Here is a 23,692-nt window from a genome sequence, read left to right on the forward strand (position 1 = left end):
GGTCCGTTACTTATTCAATTTGAAAGGCAACTGACAATGCCGAAACGCTGGATTATCAGCATATTCTAAATTCACAACTGAGTTAGAAATGTAATCGCGCTGATAACGCTAAAATTTCAATATTAACGGGTGCATGGCATTATAGATTTTGAAATAAAACTTACGTATTGACAAATGTCCAAAAAAATGCATAAGACCTTCTCAAGAATGGGCGGGCATTCTTGACTTCAGACGAATTGATGACTGCATTTGATTCGCATTATTGTTTTTAACGTGGAGCTTGAGGGTGTCATTCTCGTGTTTGGTAGAAACTCCTTCAGACTTACTAGCCCATACTGCAGAGCTACGCAGTGTTTTATTAGGTCGCAGTGCCTCCGCAAGCTCCCCAAATTCAATGGGCTGGAAGTACACATTTACGTTAATTCTATCCAACTCTCTAAAATTGAAAACTTCTTCATGCAATCGTTTTTTCCTTACATTTTTGCTAAAGATTCATGCAATCTCATGTAAAAGTTTACAAGCCGATTGAAACGAACCTTTGATCATTGAAATCCATATTTTACATCCAATTGTAATGGAAGCTCATTCACTTCAATGTTATCTGGTTTCAAGGTTTTCACGTCGCACCTGCCTTTTTGAAATGTAAAACGGTTCGACAATCATAGTAATATTTCTCCCTGTTACCATAATTCTAACTATGCAAAAATGATAGTTGGAAGCATCTGAGTTGCACGTCTTTACATGCATTTCATTGACTTGAAACAAACGCAAAGCCCAGAGACAAGGGAGATGAAATGTTGCTTTCAAACTAGAAAATAATTGAAAGTCAAAATCGAATCAAATTAATGTTACTCAATAATTACAATATGTGCGTATTGTTGTAGCGCATCATAATAACTTGCCTGAAAAAAGTCTCTAAATTTCATAACATCGCCCAAACTCTAATGGCCGATGTTATGAACTGTTATATTTAAGGCCATGAAACTTTGCTGATTAATTCTAAGCAGGTACTTGGTAATACGTCCAGAATTGAATAGCTAGCCACATTTTATCAGAGAACGTTTATTTGCATTGATATATTTCAATAAAATGTCTTAAGAGGTTCATGAAATCGCACAGTGCATGTTTAATTAATAGGAGTCCGGAGAAATGGCGGGGTTAGAAATAATGGCTGTTCCTGCCCACCCACGTCCTGAGTTGCTCGAATGAGACGCGAAATGACTGCAACTCATTCGTTGTCGGTCACATCTTCTCATAGCTGCCGAGCTCAAATGTAAAGTGCATCTCCATCAAACTACATTTTAACAAACGAACATATTCATATCAAAACACAATTTAAGATTTTTGAATTAATTAAACATTCACCATACTTGAAACCGTCAAATTAGAAAATAAATTAACTTAGGAGGACCCGAGCACGGCTTTGTCATGAAAGGAATGTTGTAATAATATTTATGGAAAGGGGTTGATAGCCCTTGATTCCGTTTTCGAAAAATCAAACACTATTGCCAAAGTTTCGAACTGTTCCATGAGAGAAAAAAAAAGGCGCAATTTGAATCGTAGTCAATCTGTGTGACAGGAAAGAAGTCGTATTCTCGTTTTAAGTGAAATAGATGCATGGCGACCTGCACCCGTATGGAATCATATTCAAATACAGCAAAGAGATTATTTCATTTCATAACCGTTTGTGAAAGCCTGCCTTAAATCTTTTGCACTCTGGCGATTAAGAATTTGAATTATTATAAACTGATAGAAACGCCTTAACTGGCGGGGCACATATCTTGTCGATTAAAATAGACGTGAGCCCTAAGTGAAAATAGTAACGGGGCTGAAGCTAGCGATAAATAACACGCTGCAAAATCAAACTTCAGCTGAATAAAAATAGCTATCCCCAGGATGTCTCTGCACTGTGTGCTTTCTATTGTTGCAGCGGCCTTGCTTTAATACCAGAACATAACCTAAAGCACTTAATGTCTTAATTCGTGTAGGTATAATCTCCTTAAATGTTGTTGTTCTCCAAGCTTGGAATTTCCAGTTACTCGAGATTTTATACAGCTAAATTCCAATTAGATCGGCAAACTGCTAGTTTGCATATCTCGTATAGAAAATTGACAAACAGTGGTTGGGTACACGATATTGAGACAATATTATTTGAATAATGATGTGACCGTTTATAGCTATTGCTTACAAAACTACATCCTCTGAAATGTTTTTAAATGGTAATTTAAATTTCCAATGCTCTAAGCGAAGCACGGTGTGTTTCAATGCGTTCACCGCTAGTATATAAATATTAGCACTTATTCACAAATTAGGTGGCGAATTAACGTGTTACTGGAATGAATGCACTGCAATAAATCAATCGCAGAAAAATGTAAGGTGTGTTTCTTTATTTTTATTTTGTTCAATATGATCCTTTAAAGAACTCAAGCAAAGTACAATTTCATAACAGTTTCCGCACCCGTGTGTTTTCATTTCTTATTTGTCATTTCTGGCGCAGTTGATCATTTATGTTATTTTATGGACAGGATTCATGTGCAATTTCAGCAGAATGACTTCGGATTATGAAACCGAAGTCGCTGGAGCTTTGAAAACAACTCGGCGCTAAGGTATTGGTCAATCACAAAATATCAATAATACCAGCACATTTCGATTCATTTAATTAAATTCATCGCACACTGTTATCGCCTAGTGTGGAAATACAGTTTTCGAAAATCAAATATGACACTCCTATTGGTATGCGTATTTATCAGAATAGAATTAACCCACTGTCCAGCTCCAGCTTCACAGTAAGATTACAAAACATGAACTGTATATACAAATGATAAAAATGTTTCGTCGTTCATTTTATTAGAACTAAATGTACATAGGTAGAGTGCATGCATAATAGTTACATATTTAAGATTTATATTCCAACGTTCCATTCTAATGACCTGTTGTACTTACATTCTCAAATGCAGAATATCTGCTTTTTACTCGAACGGAGTCATGTGAAAATTTAAACAAATGGAGGAATCAAAACAATGACAAATGTCTTTGAAACTAAAATGACGATGAGAAGAGGCCGGCACCTTATCCATGAACAGCAAAGTACAGACCACAACAAGTCAAATTTGTGCCTTACGATAATTTCCTGCTATGGCAAATGTTCACGAGGTATTCGTAGTTTGCATCTCAGTCCCTGTATGTTGCTGATGTTTAACTAAACCAACACGCCCTGGACTAGTGGCAGTGGCAATGTAATGAAAGATTGCTGTTTTATATGACAGCACGTCAAAGGAGCACCTATCCATTAAAACAATGGATATTCTTGATCTACATGCTTTCTGTAAGCAAGCTTAGTTAGCATTAAAAGTTCATATCGCGACCTTGAAACTCACACATGAACTTTACTTTGGCCTAAAAGAGTGAGAGTGTTTGTTCGCGCATTACAAGCCTTTTCTTTTTCATACGCCGGTTTTGAAACCAGATTTTTACTTGTTGGTCGCTCAGATTCAGTCTATCGGACAATTCCTTCCTCTTCTGTCGATTGATGAACTCGTTCGCCAGAAATTCATTTTCAAGTTCAGCTATTTGCTGTTTTGTGTACGGTTTACGTTTCCGTCTTGACCTCACTTGGGTTGGACACCAGGGCAGCCCTGCAGATGGAAACAGAGAGAAACAAGTTGAAGCAATGGAAACATTTCACCAGCTTTCATTCCAAAGCGTTTTCATTTTTCAGTATGTTACATTATCTCAGACGATAGTTTTTTTTTTAACGTTGCAAGATTCATTTGATGCCGTTTACAGAAATGTTGCTCAAAATTCGACAAAACAATATAAAAATTTCGACTTTTTGTGATACCTGTTCTTTAGAAATAACGACAGACGCGTGGTAAACTTTTCTATGATCAGATCAATGACCCAGATACATTCTTCATATTAGGCATTCAAGTATCTTAATGTTCAGTAGAAAATTCAATCGCAATTACAAAGTCCAAAATAAAAACATTATGGAAAGTTGATAATAAAATGTAACAAATCCAGTACACAATTACGATTACATTATGTTAGTGCTAGCTAGCATTTACACTGAAATATTTAATTGTAATTTAAATGTTGTGATTAATTTAATTTTAAACAAGTTGATCTATCATCCATTGGTCTCTGCTATGTTTTTAGTTTCAGAGTACTTTATTATCACGTTAAAGTCATTTTTATAATTACAGGGTTACTTTCCTGCTGTTCTAAATGTAATAAGAGCAAGGTTTCCAGGACCGCTGCTTGATGCTCAATACATGAATTTCACGTGAAGGTGGCAGGTAGTTCTTTTGGAAAGGAAGGAGAATTCAATTTTCAAATGATCATCGTTTTAATATTGCATTGATACTATACCATCGGAGGATCTGTTGCATACTGGCGTTACTGGTGACTGTAATGACATACTGAGGCTCACACTTTGCTTGATACCATCATTTACAGTGGGAGAGTTGGAATTCAATTCAAAGCCTTGGTTATGTAATGACGAGCCATGTAGAGATGTTTCCACGTTTGGGTACTCATACTTGGAAGCATTGATGTTGACTGAAGAAGGGATGCTGGAATCACTTGGATAAGACTGATTGTGTCTACATCTCTCTTCCAGTTTGCGGCTGCTGTCTTGGAAGTAGTATTTGTTCGGCTCTTCGCCGGCTGCTGCCTTCTCTGATCCATGCTTATTGATGCTGATGGAGACTGAGTTGCTGAGGTAGGACTGAGAGTAGCCGCTAAAGGCGCGGCTCTGCGGCGGCGATGCGCATGGACTCGAAGTCCACGGGAGCGAGCACACCTCCCGACGGGTATAGGAGAGTGCTGGCGACAGAGTTGCTAGTTGAGTCCCATTCGGACGCAGATTGGCGAAGTAGAAGGGCTCCGGGCTGGTAAAATTTAACAGGGAGCCGACATAGCCTGAATTTAGCAGATTGTGCTCGCACATTTCCGAGCAGCGCGATCAGATCCTCTCTGTGCCCTATTTAGCTTCCAGACAGAGATAAACGAAAGACGCTTGCTGATTGGTTCTTTGACGGTCACAAGACAAACGGAAACAGCTTTTTTTTCTGGAACCGCCTCCGTCCCGCTGCAACTCACATCTGAAATGTCCAAGTACACGTCCATATGCACCTTCACCCTAATCTACGGCAGTTAGCCCGACATAACTCGCTTAATTCAACAGGATGCATACGCAGTTCAGAAAATAAGTATTTTAACTTGTTATAATGACATACATTGCAATAGATATCCGAGGATCCCACATACTCCTGAAGGGATTAAAATGTGGCTTTTTAATTCATAGAGCTTGAAATAAAATGCTTTAAATAAAGTTTCATACGCTCCTACGGTTCCTTGATTTTTTCCAGTCCATTTCATAATTACTTAACATTTGTTGATAAAATTGATATGAGATTATCTGCGATATTATCTGACATGCATCATTTTAATTGGTGTTATGTAACATTTGTAGGCAGAAGAAAAGTAGGAAATGTTAATTAAAAATACCTTCTACTTTTCATATTTTAACTTGATTACTTTTAGTATTCATTATAATTCAATATTTCTTTCAACCGCTGTGGCAAGGATATCCATGTTCATTTCAGACATGCTGCATATTTTATCTTATTTTAAATATTTTAACAAAAAAAGTAACGACGCATACGAAGGTACGCGGTAACAGTGTTTCAAAATTTTAACCGTGGGCATTTTGTGCAAGCTATCTACCGGGGCGTCTAGAAAATACATTTTGCACCTAACCAAGTACAGGACGTTTGAAACATCGAAAAGATCTGTTAATGCATCAAAAAGACTAATGCGCATTTTTGTAAAACAAATGCATTTATAAAACTGAACAAGAACGTTGGGTCTACTGTAAAATTAAGCAATGGTGATATTCCAATTCGTGTTATTCGATTCCATTATTTAAGACATTATTGACAAAATTTCAGCAAGTATTAAAGTATGTTCGCATTATGAACTGGAAATCAAAACACCCCCTTTTAATGTCTCCACGTTTGTTTCGAATAGTGTCGAGCTTAACATGTGAATTGTGCTTAACTTGTGCTTCTGCAAGTGGAAATATTGAAGCTAAATTTGGTTGCGCGTCCGTGTTTACAATAGGCACATTTCAGTAATATTCAGTAGGTTATTGATTATCTCCCTTGATGTATTACATTTCTGTACAAAATTGAGGCTTCCCTAGAACGCTGCTCGTTTCGTTTGAACCGCGAACCCTCGATTTAGAACACGTCAAAGAAAATTTTGAATGAAGATTGCTGGAGTAAATACCACGCTTTTCTTTTATATCTGTCCTCGTTAGAATTCCTAGAAATAAATATTAAGCAACATCTGCAGTTATGTCCATGGAATTTTTTTGATCATTAAAAATGAATACGGCTGTTATAAATCGAACATTTCAAATTAACATTCAAAAATAATAATTATGCTAAAGTGTATTGACAGCAAGTCAAATGGAATTAAGTACTAAACATATTTATTCTATCTCATTGTATTCTGCAAACAATTCTGACTCCAAATACGACAATCGATAAGTAAAATTCATGCGTAGCCGCTAAGGAAACAATACGATGCATTTCTAGCATTGTAGCAACTACAGAAATGCGATATTCTATTTTCTTTTTGTTTATACTATTGGTAATTATTGGTCCGTAGGGTAACAATTTACTTTGTCTTCCAATTCATATATTCGCAATATGACACGATTTGGCTTTCAGTAAATATCATGTGCACTAAAATCAAAGCAGATACCGCCATCACATCCTCACCGGAAAGGAAAACGACTGTTCGTCCCCTGTCTCTTTTATGATCCCACGAAACCCTAAACATGCCGATCCTGATTCTTTCTTAAGATTTTAAAATCCGAGTGTAATTGCAAACAAGGCTACTTTATCCCAAGGCGGGTCTCCATCTAGCAATTTTTGCAAAAACGACAAATAACTAAAAAAAAGACTCAGTTCAAGGTCAATGTCGAATAGGATCAAATCGCCATTTTTTAAAAGAAATGACGTTTACTTCGTTTCAGTGCAAAATGTGCTTTCGAATTGAAAGTCAGCTCAGTTTGAAAATTTAAACCACGTCAGACACAAGTGAGGGTTTCATTGGAAAGACTGTGACTAGAGAAAGAAAGTGAATGAAGATCTTCACTTTACACCTACCATAAGCAACGCTGCTTTATTGGACCGGATGTTTTCTCAAGACTCTCATTCGATCAGGAGTTTCATTTCTGTGCTGCTTATGAAATTCGACAGGAACGTATAGATGTGTATACCGAACAAAGCTACAATTGAATAATACGCATGCTGCATATATCACAGAAACTCGTATTAAGGTTAATTCACCTATATTCTTTTGTTTACAATATAAAACCAAAGCCGGGCTGCGCTTGGCTTCCGGAAAGTGAACGCGAAGTAAACTAATATAGGAATTAAAGCTTGATGTATAAGTTCTATAAAATACAATATTGTTAAAAGTTGTAAACTATTAAATTATAGATTATAAAGAAGTTGAGCACCGGCAATCGCAAACTTTACAGATCTTGAATTGAAATACTTACACTATCGATTTACTTGAAAAAAAACGCACAATACAGCTGTTTAATTTGCTAATTCAATCTTTCAAAAAGATCTTAAAGGAAGAAAATATTGACCTAATTTGTATTTTAGATGTTGCTTTGCAGCGTAAATTAAGAACGACCATCTTGTAGCCCGCGCTACCACAGCACGGAAGATAATGTTGACCCATGTTTTACCGAGGGTTGCCCAGCAGATGGCGAACTAGCTCTGCGATCAGGGTAGTCCTTATTATTCATGATGCTAAATAAAGTCAAGGTCAAAGACTATAACCATAGTCAAGGTCAATGGTAAATAGAAATTTGACGTCAGGGCGCTAAACGCCCTGCCAAAAATGTACCTTAATATAATCGGGCTCCGACAATTTTAATGGAAGTAAATTAGCCAGTGTGCGCGTATTAAATATGACAGAATATGGAATTTTAGTGTGACTTAAAAGATCATAATTCTTCCCAATTTCCTTCTGAAACTGACAGGCAGAACCTATCGCAATGCACAGGAATACACTTGGAAAGAAAGTGTTAGCAGCTGGTAAATAAAGATGGCAGGGTCAGGAGCATTATCACCTACTAAGTTCATGCTCATATAAATTGAAGCAATGGCACTCAGCTTAATTCTAAACTTCATCACTTAATATTTCTACGTTGAAAATAGGAACTGATAGCTTTCCTCACTTCCTCGTCTCTGCAATGATTTCCTTTTGCTTACGAATTCACAGTGCACTAATTCTGTTCCGAACACATTACCCAGATCAGCATGTTTTGCTTCATTTATGCATCGTCGCCGGCAACGATGGCACAATAGTCATTTGCTTTAAACTATGGCGCGATTATAAGGTTGCCTGCCAAATGATTAATTTAAGCGTAAGGCAAAAGGAAAACCATTAGGTTTATTGTTTATACGTTTAAATGTATTTAATAATTTTTAAAAATGCACGATGGTCTATATTTTATCGTGCCTCTCCACAGAGCGTTCTAATAACGAACTGGCACTTGGCAACAGGCAGTTTATTTGCGGCAAACCTTTGAAATTATTGGGATATTTGTGCGAAATACGCACGATCCTATATTGAATTAGCCGACACTAGGAAAAATGAGACACTGGCATCAACCCATGACCTTTCTAACCCGACGTTAATATTCTATTGGTACCAATAATATTAAGACTTTTGCTCATTTCATGACCGACTTACTGCAGAAATTTGAATTTAACCTTTTTTGTGTTAAAACACTGCATCCTGGAAACAGCGCATGTCCCAAGTTCTTTATAGTATATCGTAGTTTGAATTTATTAATTTATACGCAGCGAGCAAATTCCGGGGAATATGTTCAAAAAGGTACTAGTAAAATATTATAAAATAATTAATTTTAACACCGTCTTTCTTTTAATTATTAGTGTTTAAGAGTTTGTATTTTCACCCAAAAATAAGGAGGCACTAAGGTGACTTAGGCACATGTATAAATTAGAAAAGCATTTGTGTAAATGCTGATAAGCTGAATCTAAATATGGCGATATGAAAAGTAAAAAAAAGAACCCATTTACAAGAAATATAAAGCTTGAAGACAGTTAAAGTGTGATTTGTTTTAATATTTTACACGGCATAATCAAGTAAGAAAACCTCCCGAGTTCATATTTAACTCGTCCTGCATAAAGAAAATGATGGACAAAATGAGCAAATACTTAAAATTGTACATAAAACATAGAAATAATGCCAAACTTCTCCACTATGTTACTCCTATAGTTAACGTGATTACAATTTAGGTATACAGCGCAACAAGTTAGTAATTAGGAAACAGCTGTAAAAGTTTCAATTAAAGGCACCGCATTCAAAACTATCATGGGGCTTTCAAATATATTAGCACTTCTTTCGAAAATAACAGTTTGAAATGAACAGAAGACTTATATGCAGAAACATAGCTTTTCATACTTTAACATAACTTTTAAGGACATCTTAACTTTGACAAGCATTTCGTTTGAGATTGAATTTATGATTAACGCTTACATTTGTTTAGGACAACATGTTACTACAGAACCTTCTGCAGTGAGTAAACAGAACGTTCTTTCTAAGCTAAATAATTTATTATGAAAATGATTGTAAGTTCGCTGCCGATTAATATGATAAAATATCTTACGAGATTGTACCGCAGTTAATCTGTAACTATCTCATTTATAATCAATTTCTACCTGGCACAGATTTAAAATGGTATCCTAGCAGTATATTTTCAATTATTCACAACGGAATGGATTCGTTGCTAATATATATTGTTAGCATTTGAATCCACTCGCAACTCAGCCACCTTGCAAAGCATGACTGAAAACCTAAATGTTAAATAAAAATGCTTTGCATTAAGAAAGTCATAAATACTTTTCACTTAATGTCAATTTTTATGTTTGATTGTATAATCAGTTGTAGTCGCCATTTTATCTGGGTGTTGCAAACATCAGCAATTTAGCTGAACCCTCGAAAATATGACTTAAGACTGAACTAAGCATTTATTTGCGACAGCATGTGCAATGCCACTCGTGAAAATAATCCAGCACGGTAACACAAGACAAGTATGCGAATGTGGGACTTTTCACATACTGAAGAGTGCCTTATTTCTTTGAAAGTGGTGATGAAGTCAGATCAAGTATTTTAGCAAGTTTTGCACAACATTTTGTGGAAATTGTTATTTTACGATTTGTTTATAAATCCGAAGCTGTGGCTCGAAAATCTTCCACATTCAGTTCGTTTCCTTTTCTGAAGAGAAGACCATCACATGTAATTCACAATACGCCAGCACGGTTCCTGATATCTGCGGTATCAAGGTATATTTTCTTTGACTTTAGAAACCACTTTCTTCTCCTTGACTCTTCTGTTCTGAAACCAGATGGTGACTTGTCTTTCGGTAAGATTGGTGGCAGTGGATATCCTTCGTCTTTTTTCCTTAGTTATGAATTTGTTTGTGGCGTATTCTCGCTCCAGTTCTTTGAGCTGAGTTTTCGTATAAGGAACCCTTTTCTTCCTCCCTCGTCTGTAAATGTTTATGTCAGTCTGATTGTGCATCACGTCTCCTGGGGAAGGGGTGGGGGGGTGACTTGTCTTTCGGTAAGATTGGTGGCAGTGGATATCCTTCGTCTTTTTTCCTTAGTTATGAATTTGTCGCAATCTTTTCATCTTTTAAGCATAATTTTAGGCATATGGTCAATTCAGTTCAACGTTTTTCAAACCCATGGTTAGTGTGTGTTTTCAGGTATTAAGCTTTTGAAATATAGCAAATTAAACAACTAGTTAATTTGTGATTTTATACATTAAAAAAAAGCAACTCTTTTCGGTGAAAATCATTTCATAATACCTGGCAGAGGAGATTTCCAGAAATGTGGAGTCTGTGTCTGATCTTTCGGACAATATACTTGACCATTCCAGCCATTAGCAAATGTCCAAGGCTGGTAGCCCTCCATGGAAATTAAGGCTTCATGCCTTGGCTCTCCGTGCCCGCTTATTGTAGGGACTACTGGAACGTCCAAATAACCAGAGACCCGTTGGTAGGGATTGGGGTAGCTCTGATAAAATGCAAATTCTTTTGCCCTGGATGACACCTCGTCAGTGGGGACAGGCGTGTTAGTCAAACCCGAAACGTCCATGTATTTGTCCACTGGATAACCGGCCAGAGATGCATGGGCACCGGATTTCAGTCCAGTTTGCTGAATGCCAACATTTCGACAACTGTAGTAGCTGCTTCCAAAATGATAGCCGTAACTTATCGCTGGATTGGGAGGGCTTGTGGGAGCTGGGCAGGGGCTGCACTGCTTGGCAGATTCAGAAATGACAGAATGCGTTCGATCTCCGACGGAGTAAGCGGGACCCGAAGATAACGAATTATGATGAGCTCCAAATGCAGAGGGAGACAGAAAATTCCTGCATTGATTAGAAGGGACGTTCCCTCCCAATCCTTCCATTTCCGAGTTAGTGGTGTTATTTCTGTTGTGTAGGTACCTGATTGTATCAGTCCTCCAAGGGGCTGAAAGAAAAGAAGCTGTCATATCACGACCCACTGCAAACTAAGTACTGCTTTAGAGAAGCAGCCTCGGCAGTGAGAAGAGGTGCTTATTTTCACTGATTAGTGTGTGCACTGACCAACTGAAATCTGATAGGTCGACACTGATCACGTGACACGCAGCGACTGAAGCTAGCTTCAGCTGGCATTGCATTTCTTTCCCAATGTTCAAACACTTTAATTTTTCCTTAATTCATTCAACATAATTGACTGCAGGAGCCGCTGAATATTGAAGTTAGAAAACGCGACGGTGTTTTCCACGGCAGTACCCTTACGATGTGTTTCACTGAATTTGATATTCTTGGTATCTTGCACAATACAGTCTGTAGGATAAACACATCATACGTACGGCCTACATTATTCTCTTTGAGTAGATTTTTCTATTCCATTGAATTCTTTTTCGAATAATTCCACTTCAAATAAAGCTTAGACTTCTTTTACAAAATAACAATTTCACATTGACACGAAATTAATTTTAAAAACACACTGGTAGAAATTTTTGAAGGTTTGCATATTGTGACGAATAAAATCGGCATCAACCTGTTTAGTAAAAAATGTATCGCTCAGGATAACATATAAACCATTCGTTGTTGTAAACTGCAGTTTGCGCTCTTCTACACACAACTGTGAAATAGATTGGAAGAATCACTACTTGTTTCACCAATTCATGAAACGGTCAGACGTATACGGATTTCCCCTTGAATTTTATATTAGCTAAGTTTTCGAAAATTCGGGGAAGATATTTCTGATCTATGTTTTATTTTTGCTCAGACATTCGATCTATTAAAATGAAGGCTATTTTCTTTAGGATATTCCTCAATTTCAACTGATGTGTTTCCATGCTATGGATATTGCAGATGTCTGATACTTCATGCAATATTCCATGCTTTATACTTTATTCCATGCAATAACCTAATTGTATGTTATCCCATTGCCTCTTCAGCATAAGATGTTCACATATTGCCAGTAGTTTGCATTTCGCATAAACCAATTTACATTATTCTCAATTGCTACAAACCTGTGGCAGTATTCGCGTCTACAGATCAAACAAATCTAATTTCTGGAAAGGGATCGCCTTCAACAAAAAGGAAATGCCCTTTTCTTTTCTTTATGCCCTGCTTTAATTATGTAAAATATGAAGATTTTGTACTTTGAGGGTAAATTCCAGCATAATTAGAATGCATGATTGAATTAACTAAAGGGCCCGATGATATAAAAACAAATATTCGCTGATGTAATCCCGCTGTAGGAAACAGGGCATATTTTGATCAGTCAGGTCTACTTTAGCAATAACTTATGATGTGGAAAGGTATTTCTTCAACCATCAACATTAATTTTCCATACCCGCATTCTCAAATTTGGTAAAGCCACCTTTTGTGAGAGAAATCAAACAATACTTTGTAACTTACCTTAGAATAAGCAACTCGTAATTAATACGCTACAAATATTGTATAGCAATTTCCGATTAATTAAAACGAAAGAATTTCATTTAGGGGAGATTTTTTAGACATAAGTAATACACTGCCATTAGCTGTGATAACAACAACCGCAGTCATATTTTTCAATGTTAAACGGATAATGAAAAGTGGTTAGATACTGTAACTTGGTTTGCATTGACGGATATTGTGGAAAAATGAAGCTCCATCTTACTCTTTCATTGTCGGTACCTTCCCGAGCTTGCAGTTCCCGGATACGTAAATGTGTTAGCGATATTGACACTTGGAGAAACTTATCAGAATGTATTCGACACTCAATAACTGAAAACGCTAAATAATTAAAAAACATCATTCTGTGCGCGAATAAAGTTCAGTGTTGTTATATTAATATAAGACATTTTCAATCTTGTCTTAATTTTTTTGAGCACGTCAAAGGGACATTGGGCGTTATTTCATAGAGACACGTCGAATTCTATCTACGAGCGTCCCTAATATGGATAGATTAATGAACCCGTACATTTTGAACTAAATTGGTCTGTATTTAATGAAGCAGTTAGAGCGGCTTTTTAATTGATAGCGTGAAGAAAAAAGTATTTCAAAACAGCAAATTCAATGCTTATCTTTGTACTCGACTATATGAGTTGAATGAGCACAGCACGTTTAGGAACATGCGGATGCTAGATATTCTCAGGAAAACAAATAACAATTGAACTACTTCTACTTTTAATGACAAAGAAAAAAATCGTGCTAACGTCATATTTCGAGTGACTACTTTTATTTAGAACTCCGACCAAATACAGATTCTGAATTAAAAGTATGCCGCTGTCTCAAGTTGGTCGCATCACTGGTATGCAGACAAAGGGGTTCTTTCCGGAAGTAGATGAAGTCCAAGGTCAAGGTGGAGAGAGAGGGAGGGAGGGGAAGAGAAATAAGCTGGTAAACAGCGGCTTAAAGCAACTCAATAGTTCTGTTGGACTTATGCGAAGATTTCAAAGATTGAAGCTAGCTGTGAATTGTAACATAACTTTGCAAAATCGCTTCCTATTGCTAAATTGTGTTGATCATTTTTCAATGTCACCAGTGCTTGTGGTAATATTAAATTTAGAAATGAATTGAATTTCGAAAATTTCTATTTGAATTGTTAAATTTCTAACTGAAACCGCTTTACAAATGCAATTGTAAATTCATTATAGCTAATGTAGAAAACCCCAAAACAGTTTGTGAGGCAGTGAGAGATGGGCAAGAAATGTAACTTGGTCATTGTCGCTAACACCGCAGAACACATCAAAAACAGGGACCCAATTAATGTAAATTTAAGCATTGACATGCCGGACTTTATTTAAAAATGGCAACAGTAAAAGCTGTTGTTTTTCAAAGTTATTTATTTTTATATACTGATATGACTTGCTTATAAAATTGAAAGTTTAGACTATTTCTATTTTGAAAAAAAGAGGGATTTATTTGTTATTTTGATTCACAGCAATTGTCCTTCATTCTCAGCGAAGTTTAACATTAAGTTCTCATTCGCTTGCTGAATTTGGGTATTTCCCGCAACATTAAAAAAAAATCCTTTATTCTGCTTTCTTTCTTACAGTTGACCTTAATTCTCTTGTTCATGCACTTTCTGCCTGGTATTTTCAAATTGGTATCTGAATTATTGAAAATAGCATCGGTTATTTGTAGGATGACATTCTGACGTTTCTCTGATAAAGTGACAAGCAACTCTGTAGCAGACGTAGCAATTTCGATTGAAAGCCTTATCCGATTAAAAGCGTAATCCATTTTTATACTTGCCAAAGTTTAACAATCGTCAATATTTAACAACAGCATCAAAATAATTTTCGATTATATTTTGTTTTCTAATTATAACTAGAAGCTTTTCGAAAACGCGACCAGTATTGGATAATCTGCAGCATGAATTTGCAGACTTGTCGGCCACTCAAGCTGCTAAAGCATCCCGATGAAACTCCTACACATGTATGTTCACAATTCGGAATTGTTTAATTCAAATAACTTAATCCAAAACAAAGTTAAAAATCACACAACGCTAGGTTATAGTCCAACAGGTTTAATTGGAAGCTCATGCTGTTGGACTATATAACCTGATGTTGTGGATTTTTAACTTTGTACACCCCAGTCCAACACCGGCATCTCCAAATCAGTACACCAAAACAGTTATTGACAATAGATGCATGTGTTTCGTTTTAGATAAATCATTTGATTAAATATATATCCAGGTGAGAGCATTCACTGTATTGAGACTGACTATATTACAGCTCGTATGACCCCATTTGATTACACATTTTTCCAACACACTGACCGATATTAATACACTACACGAATAAAAGCAGATTACATGCCAACCAGTGCTCGCTATAATTGTTTTGTTACCAGGAGAAAAAAAATGCTGTAAAACCCCATCTGTCCAAGTTCCAACCAAACACATTACTTACCATATTTGAAAATAAATTGTAGATACTTGCAAAAACTAGATCGAAATTTACAAGTGATATTTCAAATATCCCGAGCTATTCCACCCTGCACGTAAAAGGCACCTACAAGTAACATGGATTTAACCTGTCAGCAGTTAAGAGGGGAACGAAATATACTTTCATCTGACATTGTTAGCAACCAATTAATCACTTGATGTTGTGAATGTCTCCTACCTCACTTTTCAGCGTTATGTTCCAATTGGAACTCTTTAAGAATAATTTATTGCGTTGAAAGCTGCATTGCAACACTATACAGAGATTTCACGTTCCTGGGTAACTTGTTGTGAACGCATTACATATACTTTAGCATTTTTACAGTCCCTCATAATGAATAGAACATAACAATATTTATAAATAAAACATGTATTTCATTCATAACCAGTTGCTATACCAGTTCTTAAAATAGCGTTACTTTCCTTTCAGTAAGAAACGCAAAAGAATGTCACATTGTCTCCAGGAAAGAGGACTGAGATTACAAACAGCAACAAGCAGTGGTAAACTTCAACACGTAAAAAATATTCCAAAACTTTGCTAGCTTCCGATTCAGCTCTTCGATAAGAATGCAAAAAATATTTATTCGAGACAGACAATAGGTGCAAATTTCCTTGGTATTCTTGATGAAATCAATTTATCTGCATTGACGCAAGTCTATTCCACATAAGAGGAAGTTCACTTTCAAGGCTACAATCTATCAATGGCTGGAGCGGTTTGCTGATACAATATTTGGATTCAAATGCAGTTCGAATGCAAAATGTACACGTCTGCTAGTGAATAAATGCTGTTACGCAATTATGCTACTACAATGCATTCCAGCAAATTCCAGAATTTTGTCAAGCAAAAAGCAGGCAGCATGACCTGAACAGCAATATAAAAGAAGGCATTCATGAGACTCTCAGCTCACTGCTCTGCTTCATTCAAGATGATGTAGAAAATAAACGAATTCGACTGCTTGGCTTGTGAAATTAATTGTCACCATTCTGAGGTCCTTTTTATTTAAACCTTTACCTAAATGTGAAAACACATTTGTTTTCTGTTTCTGCATCTGTTAAATCATTCACGACTTGGAATGGCAATTTTACCACAATAAACAATGCTGGTGTACAAAATATAGCAAAAATATATGCACTTCTGAATAAAGTTATAATCCTTGTTGTACAGCAGGAGTCTAGAACGAATGAAGTCATCAAGAACAATGTCATTAACGGACAGCGGATAACATGGACAGGCATCGTGTTCAGTTTTCCTTTGAAGGTTACTAATTTTAAAATTCTCATCTATTCGTTAGTAATGTAAACGAAAGGCATCAATTTGTCACGCTACCATCTCCACTTTCTACCAATGGTGGCGCTCTCTGTCCAACTGGGGAAAGAATGATTCCGATACGGCCAGTTTACAGTGGCATTTTCTATTATAGAGGTCGACATTGTGATTTATAACGGAAAAGTTGACAGAAAAAGACCACAGAGGTAAGATCTTTAATATATAATCTTCAATTGTTATTTCTCCGATATTTATTACGACGACATGAATAAGAAATGCTTAAAGGGATATGGACCAGAATCTGGCAGGTGGGACTACTTTAGTTTGGGATTATGTTCGGCAAAAACTGGTTGGACCGAAAAGTCTGTTTCCGCACGTATGACAGTGGTGCAGCATATAATGCGATTAATTATTTATTACGGGAATTTATATCTCATGTTGTTAATGAATGACTGAACGATTTCTGTTTCAATTGTGGTCCTCCAAATAATTGTAATCAAGAGACTTAAAATAAGAAAATAATGTACTATTTGAATAAAGCAAATATTTCACGAACAAAGAACAGAAGTTGCTGGAGAAACTCAGCACGTCCTGCAGCATCTAAAGAGTCAAACGCAGTGCTACCTTTAGTTCTGATAAAGGATCACTGGGCTCGAAACGTTAACTGTGGTGTTCTTGTCATAGCTATTGACAGACCCTCAGAGTTTCTGTAGGACATTCTGTTTTTGTTTCAGATTTCCATCATCTGCGGATCTTTATTGTACTTGTCGCTAGGTGTTCTCGTCATCGTTCCCTCCTCAACCAACATCCACAAATATCGATTAGCTGACCATTTATTTATTTGCATTCTGTAGGATCTTGCTATCCCCAAATTAGCTGTTGTTGACATTCATTGCATGTTACCAATTTTTAGGACCTGATATCGCACTATATTAATCCTGGCTTTTCGCATTCAGTCATGCACTTGAGAACCTAATATCTAAGAAATGACTATTCCTCTACTTTAATTGTAAATAATTATTTACTGAAAATCGTTCAAATTTATATGAAGTTTGCTACATTTAAAAGAAGATATTTGGACATGTAGAGCAGATATTGCCATATAATCCTTGACACTTCCTAGAAATTTTAACAGAAATTTACTGATAATATGTTTATTTTTTATAACTTTCCAAATCATTTGGGGAATTTCTACCCAGAAATATGCTGGCAACATGATTTCATTTCCTATCGTGGAGAATCTCAGGTCTGCGTTTGATGCTTTCTTTATCTTTCAGACACCTGTAACTGTCTCTTTAAGTTGCTTATATGGACAATGGACAAAAGCTAGCACTTCATTTCGCACTTTCCAATTTCAGAAACGTAACTTTAACAAATGACTTTTATAACTAGATAAAATCACAGTATCAGACGGGTGGGTGCCAATGGATACGAGTTAACGAGAACCAAGTTTCTTTTCTCCTTCAGTGTTTATTCCAAGACCACAAGCAGCAATTATATTTTTTAAATGAACATATATTGGACAGATGAATATGCAGAGGCAATTGAGAATAAATTTGATGTTAGAATATAGAATCCATAGAATCCCTACCGTGCGGAAACAGACCATTCAGCCCAACGAGTCCACAGATGTTTATATTTTGCACTTGAGCAACATGGCTGACCAATGTTCTAGTTGCCCGTACAAAACATAATGCATTTTGTTCCATTATAACTTGCTGCAGTATTTCATGTACAACATTCAGGAGCTATTTCATTCTCGTGAGCTACGTTTTCCATAGCAAAACTACCGCATTGCCCTGACCTGAACCCCGCAATGAAACGTCAGCTTGTGTTGTTTTTATTTTAGAAAATCCAGGGAATTGCATAACTATTGAACTGAATAATGTTTAAAACCGCCTACAAGAGGAGCAGAGCAGGTACACAATGAAGTGTGGAAGAAACTGCATGATCTATATGCAAATATAGAAGTTATTTTGAATATCACAGCTTTGAAGTTTTAAATCAGCACAACACTGTCTCAAATCAATAAAGTTTAACATTTTCCAGCTATTGTTTGACTAAAATTTGCGAATTAATAACGATTTGTTCTGAAGAAAGGTAATAAAATACTGCGAATGCACATTTGAATTCAATTTTGTGCAAGTAAAGACTTCATACATTTGAGAAATGTATTCAACTATAGCACTGAAGAAGGGCCTGTGCCCGAAACGTCGAATCTCCTGTTCCCTGGATGCTGCCTGACCTGCTGTGCTGTTCCAACAATAAAGTTTCAACTTTGATCTCCAGCATCTGCAGACCTCACTTTCTCCTCAACTATAGCACGCCCTTACTTTGAATAATTATGTGTTCCAATCATTTCAAACCCGAACAGCTGTGTATACTATTCACGAAACAATTTATTTTGCAACCTATAATATGTTATTATTCTTTAAACATCACAGATAGACTTTAATTTGTGTCCAATTATATTTACTCACACATGTAATGAATGGTAAACGAGTACTTAGCCTTTTGGAAAATCAAGTTAAATATTCCCTTTAATATCAATATTTCTTGTTCACCAACTTTAGTGGAATCAACATTCTTTATTGCGTTTAGCACATCAAATTGGAGCTTCTCGTAATGCAAGATAAAGACTAATGAGCTATTCCAACTTCAAAATAATTAAAAACGAAAAGGCCCAATAATCTTCTGTGGCTGTATAATTAAAGAGAGGCGACTTTGCTATTGTAAATCGGTATGCACGTTCTCGTGACTCTTAAAAAGCAATTGTCCAAATGAGGAAAGTTATTATATTTCACAGTCCAGGACAACTTGGCTTTATCAATTGCTGCTGCACACGAAGAAGTCTTTTCTCTTTCTGTCGCTGGTTTTGGAACCATGTCTTCACCTGAAAAATACAGATTCTTTGTATACGTGACTAATAAAAGCGGACTTGGTTTAATGTTTAGTGAAATACAATGAGCCCACCTGTTGACAATGAAGAGGGACAGGTACTTAATATTTTCTTGCGTAGAAAGTGGAACGAACGCCTCTTACCTGTCTTTCTGTTAAACCTAACCTAAAAGAGATGTTTAATCGGACCTCAGGGGTGAGGAATCGATTGTTTTCAAAAGCCCTTTCCAGTTCAGCGATTTGTTGTTTGCTGTAGGGGATTCGCTTCTTTCTTTGTCTGTGTGTAGGATTCTGCGATGTTGACCAGTGCGATGCTAGTCCCAATGCTGAAGGAACATAAATATCCTATCAGTAGGTTAAGTCATTAGGAACACAATCAGTGAAATTCCGAGAAATGTGCATTTTATATATTTATGTTGCGTTCATATTTGCGCAAACGCTGTGTTAACTGAACAGCTGTCAGTTTCGTTGATTGTCGTTCATTTTAATCGATGTTGGTTAATTTATCCTTCAGAAATTATCATTGTTGAGGGACGAGAATTAATAGACAAAATAGCAATTAGTTGCAATTGTTTACAAACGTGTGTTCCCACCTCCCCTCCTCTTTGTAATCCAAATGTTATGATAAATGTTATTCACTTTTATAAGTTGAAATATGCAATGTTTTGTTGCATGCATTTTGTATACGAAATACATATTGTGATCTCTAAAACGTTTCATTAAAACTACATATGAAGCGATTACATAAAAATCACCAACTATTATCAGTTTTCGCTTTAAATATGCGTTTAAAACATATAACCATCCTCAAGAAAAGCGAACTATCTTAGCTTTCCCAAACTATGGCAAACAATGTTTTTTGCTAAAATAGCACGTAAAATGAAACTGCCCATCATTCACTGATCAACCAGCATGCTCATATCGAAACTAAAATGCAAATCACCTGGGCATTGCTGTAAGACACAACCAGAAAACTCACCTGTTGCATGATATCAAAGAAAGCGCATTACAACTCTTAATCAATCTAATCAATCGTAATCAATTCTTAATCAATCAATCATGGATATGTCGTGCATAAGAATGTATTATCAGACTGACCTAAAGGCCTTGGGACACCGGGCATTGCATTATTGAGTGTTCCTGCTTCAAATGATGTTCCAGAGTATTGAGAATGGTAAAAGGCAGGCGTACTCTGATTGTTGGGATTTGCCTGCGTTTGAACAGGTGCAACTTGGGGATATTCTAGTGGCCAATGCTGATAAAGTGAGGGGTTTGTCGGGTATTCACCTCTGGTACAGAAGTTGTGCCGGTAGCTAATAAACGGAGACATATGACAGTCATTTTGCAGTTGGTTTGCAGGGATTTGCACTGCCCCAGGTGACATAGCGACAATCTCCTGACCTGCGCTTCCATGCGATCCACAAGTCGAAATGTCTTCGGAACACAAATCTTGGTGTCTTCCACTTGAAGTCGTTTTCAAAGGCGATGAGGATAAGGCAGAAGTTCCAAAGTTTGTGGAAAATACTGGCACCATTTCTGTAGGTCGCACTTCATCTTCCCTTAATCCTGTTTTATCACTAGATGTCTCTAGCGTCAGTTCGTACCGCAGAGAAGTCGAATCCATCTTATAACTAAACTGAATGATTGGGTTCATTCCAGCCACTTGCAAATACAATCCTCTTGTTAAATTTTTGTCCTGACTTGCAAGTTTAAGCTCCTGTCCCTTCTAAATGCTGAGAATGATAGCGTGACAAGTACTGAGCAAACACTTTGATGTCTGCCTCCCAGAAATGAAACCCAGCTCTCCATTAGGTGCACAAACTACACCCTGGATCAAGCTACCTGATCTTTTTATTGCTGTAACACAGCTACAGTTGGTAAATAAAACGCAGTGTGGACTCTTTGCAAATTAAACTTTGTGCGCAAACGTCAAGGACAATGCTGCATTACAGAATGACACACTTGTACTGTAGTTATCGTACTTTGACTCAAGGTCAATGTGGAGTTTAATGATCATTTTGTTTCGGCTTATTGTTTCAGTTTTTCATTCTCTGACTTTTCCCCGGTAATTCTTGTTCACAGTATTTGATTGCAATGTATCTTGACTTATAAACGTGCATTTTGTTTTGAACCCAAGCAGCAGAATGGAGCAACAATTTAGCAAAGCCGTGCACTGTAACCTGGAAAAAACCTTTTTCACGGCATTGTAACTTACGTCAGACAAAAAGCATTTTAGTGCATTTTATTGCCTGCTATAACCCTTACCGCAATAGAATTACACCTAGCTCTACCTGCTTTAGACGATCAAACAAATATTTGGCCCATTGCTGTAAAGCTCCCTTGAGCTCTTTGTAAAGTAAACTATACAGAAATGTGGTCCGATCTGTCTACATATCATCTTTTAACTAGCTTCGTGACTTTGCGAACAGTTTCAAACTTTCCCTTCAAAAGTATTAAAGCTAATTAAAATATAAATGATGTAGATCATGGATTTAGATAAAAACAAAACTAATTTTCCAGTTGAATGCCATTGCAATTTTTTTTTGCATTACGTTTAACACTCTTGCTCAGTTTCATTTATCAATATTATGCCAATGTTAACGAGAATTGCTTTAATCCTACAATTTCCCAACCTATCGCTAATGAAACACTAATCAGATTTTGCGTTCAATTCAATATTGAAATGAAATTTCGCCACACTGAAAGCTATGAAATAAATGTTTAAAAAATTCCAGTATTTTTCCGCGTTTGTTCTTGATAATGAATATTTGAGAACACCCATGCACACGTCGGCTGACAATGTTCCCCCCCACCCCCAAAAAAAAAAATTAGCTTTGTATCTAACTTCTCTCTCTCATAAAATAGGAATGCAAAATTCCGGAGGTTAGTTTTATTTTAAAAAAAAATCTCAATACATACATTTACTTACCTCGTAATGTATTATTCTTGAAGTATCTGCATGTGACGTTTGTACAAAATAACTGATTAATACAAAAGCTAACTCATAAATAATAAAGTTTCAATTTTAGTTGGTATCTACTGTACAGAATTTTCAAAATCTCAGAGAAACTAACTTACTGAACCATCGTGGCAGTCATCTGGCTGTGAAAATCAAAGAAAACGGATGAGGGCGCCAGAGGACAGATATTTCGAGAGAACGCATTTCATTCCGAGTCCATTCATCCTTGTTTATCTCAACTCCACTCAAAGAATACCGCTTCACAATTAATTTATTGTAACATTCATTCACTTTGATTGGTAGATTACGGATAATATTATTAAACAAGACTCAAACTGAAGTATGAATAAGAAATAACATCAATCTCAAAAATCTTTCTTCTCAGGCATAGTGTACTGTATTCTGTAAATCTATACGAGCGTTTCCTCAAAAAAAAATGGTCCGAACATCTGAGCTGTGTAAAGAAACCAAATTTGTTTTATGCTTGCTAACTATACAGCATATTTGCTAACTTGCAATGTCATACTATTTTAAACAGTGGAAAAGTCTTTGAACCCTTCGCCAACAATTTTAACGAGCTATTTACGGTAGCTTTCTATTTGTATTTTCTAACGTCAGAAAACGCTAACGTGAAAATAGTGGCCCCCAGCACTTTCCAGAACCCTCTGTTGTTGTACGAGATCCTTTGGAAGAATATATAATTTTCACAACGTAACTTTTAATATAGTCTTTTAATGCAATTTATTCACCATAATTAACATTTGTCACTTATGTTTCCCTTAAATCGTAACAATATTTTTTCCACTGCCGTTGATTTCGACGTTTATTCTCATTTGTGTATCGCCTAAATGCAGAAATTAGCGTACATGCGAATTACAAGGGCGTGAATATCAATATTTATTGCAGATTATTAACTGGCGTAAAATACAAGGAAATGTATTTACCAGCATATGCATATATATGACAGGACGTTATTTCTATGGCATATGGGACACAGTACTAATTAAAACATTTA

The 23,692-nt window shown here is 36.3% G+C and overlaps 3 protein-coding genes across 4 annotated transcripts; all 3 read right to left on the minus strand.

The window, feature by feature from the left end:
- Positions 1-3,387: 3,387 nt before the first annotated feature.
- LOC122551529 (homeobox protein Hox-D12) lies at positions 3,388-6,485 on the minus strand. Its single transcript, XM_043693550.1, has 2 exons — positions 4,372-6,485; positions 3,388-3,635 (listed from the first exon to the last, which is right to left on the minus strand). Exons 1-2 carry the CDS (start codon positions 4,949-4,951, stop codon positions 3,397-3,399), a joined length of 819 nt encoding a protein of 272 aa, XP_043549485.1. The 5' UTR covers positions 4,952-6,485; the 3' UTR covers positions 3,388-3,396.
- Positions 6,486-9,156: 2,671 nt separating this feature from the next.
- Positions 9,157-12,551, minus strand: LOC122551526 (homeobox protein Hox-D13). The gene is made up of 2 exons (XM_043693543.1): positions 10,931-12,551; positions 9,157-10,649 (listed from the first exon to the last, which is right to left on the minus strand). The coding sequence occupies exons 1-2, from the start codon at positions 11,616-11,618 to the stop codon at positions 10,399-10,401; spliced, it is 939 nt and encodes a 312-aa protein (XP_043549478.1). The 5' UTR covers positions 11,619-12,551; the 3' UTR covers positions 9,157-10,398.
- A 6,531-nt stretch (positions 12,552-19,082) lies between these two features.
- On the minus strand, positions 19,083-21,646 carry LOC122551528 (homeobox protein Hox-D12-like). Of its 2 annotated transcripts, none has more exons than XM_043693548.1 (3): positions 20,817-21,636; positions 19,863-20,044; positions 19,083-19,713 (listed from the first exon to the last, which is right to left on the minus strand). In XM_043693548.1, exons 1-3 carry the CDS (start codon positions 21,370-21,372, stop codon positions 19,621-19,623), a joined length of 831 nt encoding a protein of 276 aa, XP_043549483.1. In that variant the 5' UTR covers positions 21,373-21,636; the 3' UTR covers positions 19,083-19,620. The 2 variants fall into 2 exon arrangements, with proteins under 2 accessions (XP_043549483.1, XP_043549484.1); XM_043693549.1 differs by having other exon boundaries at positions 19,625-19,713; positions 19,794-20,044; positions 20,817-21,646.
- Between the last annotated feature and the right edge of the window lie 2,046 nt (positions 21,647-23,692).

The sequence above is a fragment of the Chiloscyllium plagiosum genome, chromosome 7 (assembly GCF_004010195.1).
Source record: "Chiloscyllium plagiosum isolate BGI_BamShark_2017 chromosome 7, ASM401019v2, whole genome shotgun sequence".
NCBI lineage: Eukaryota > Metazoa > Chordata > Chondrichthyes > Orectolobiformes > Hemiscylliidae > Chiloscyllium > Chiloscyllium plagiosum.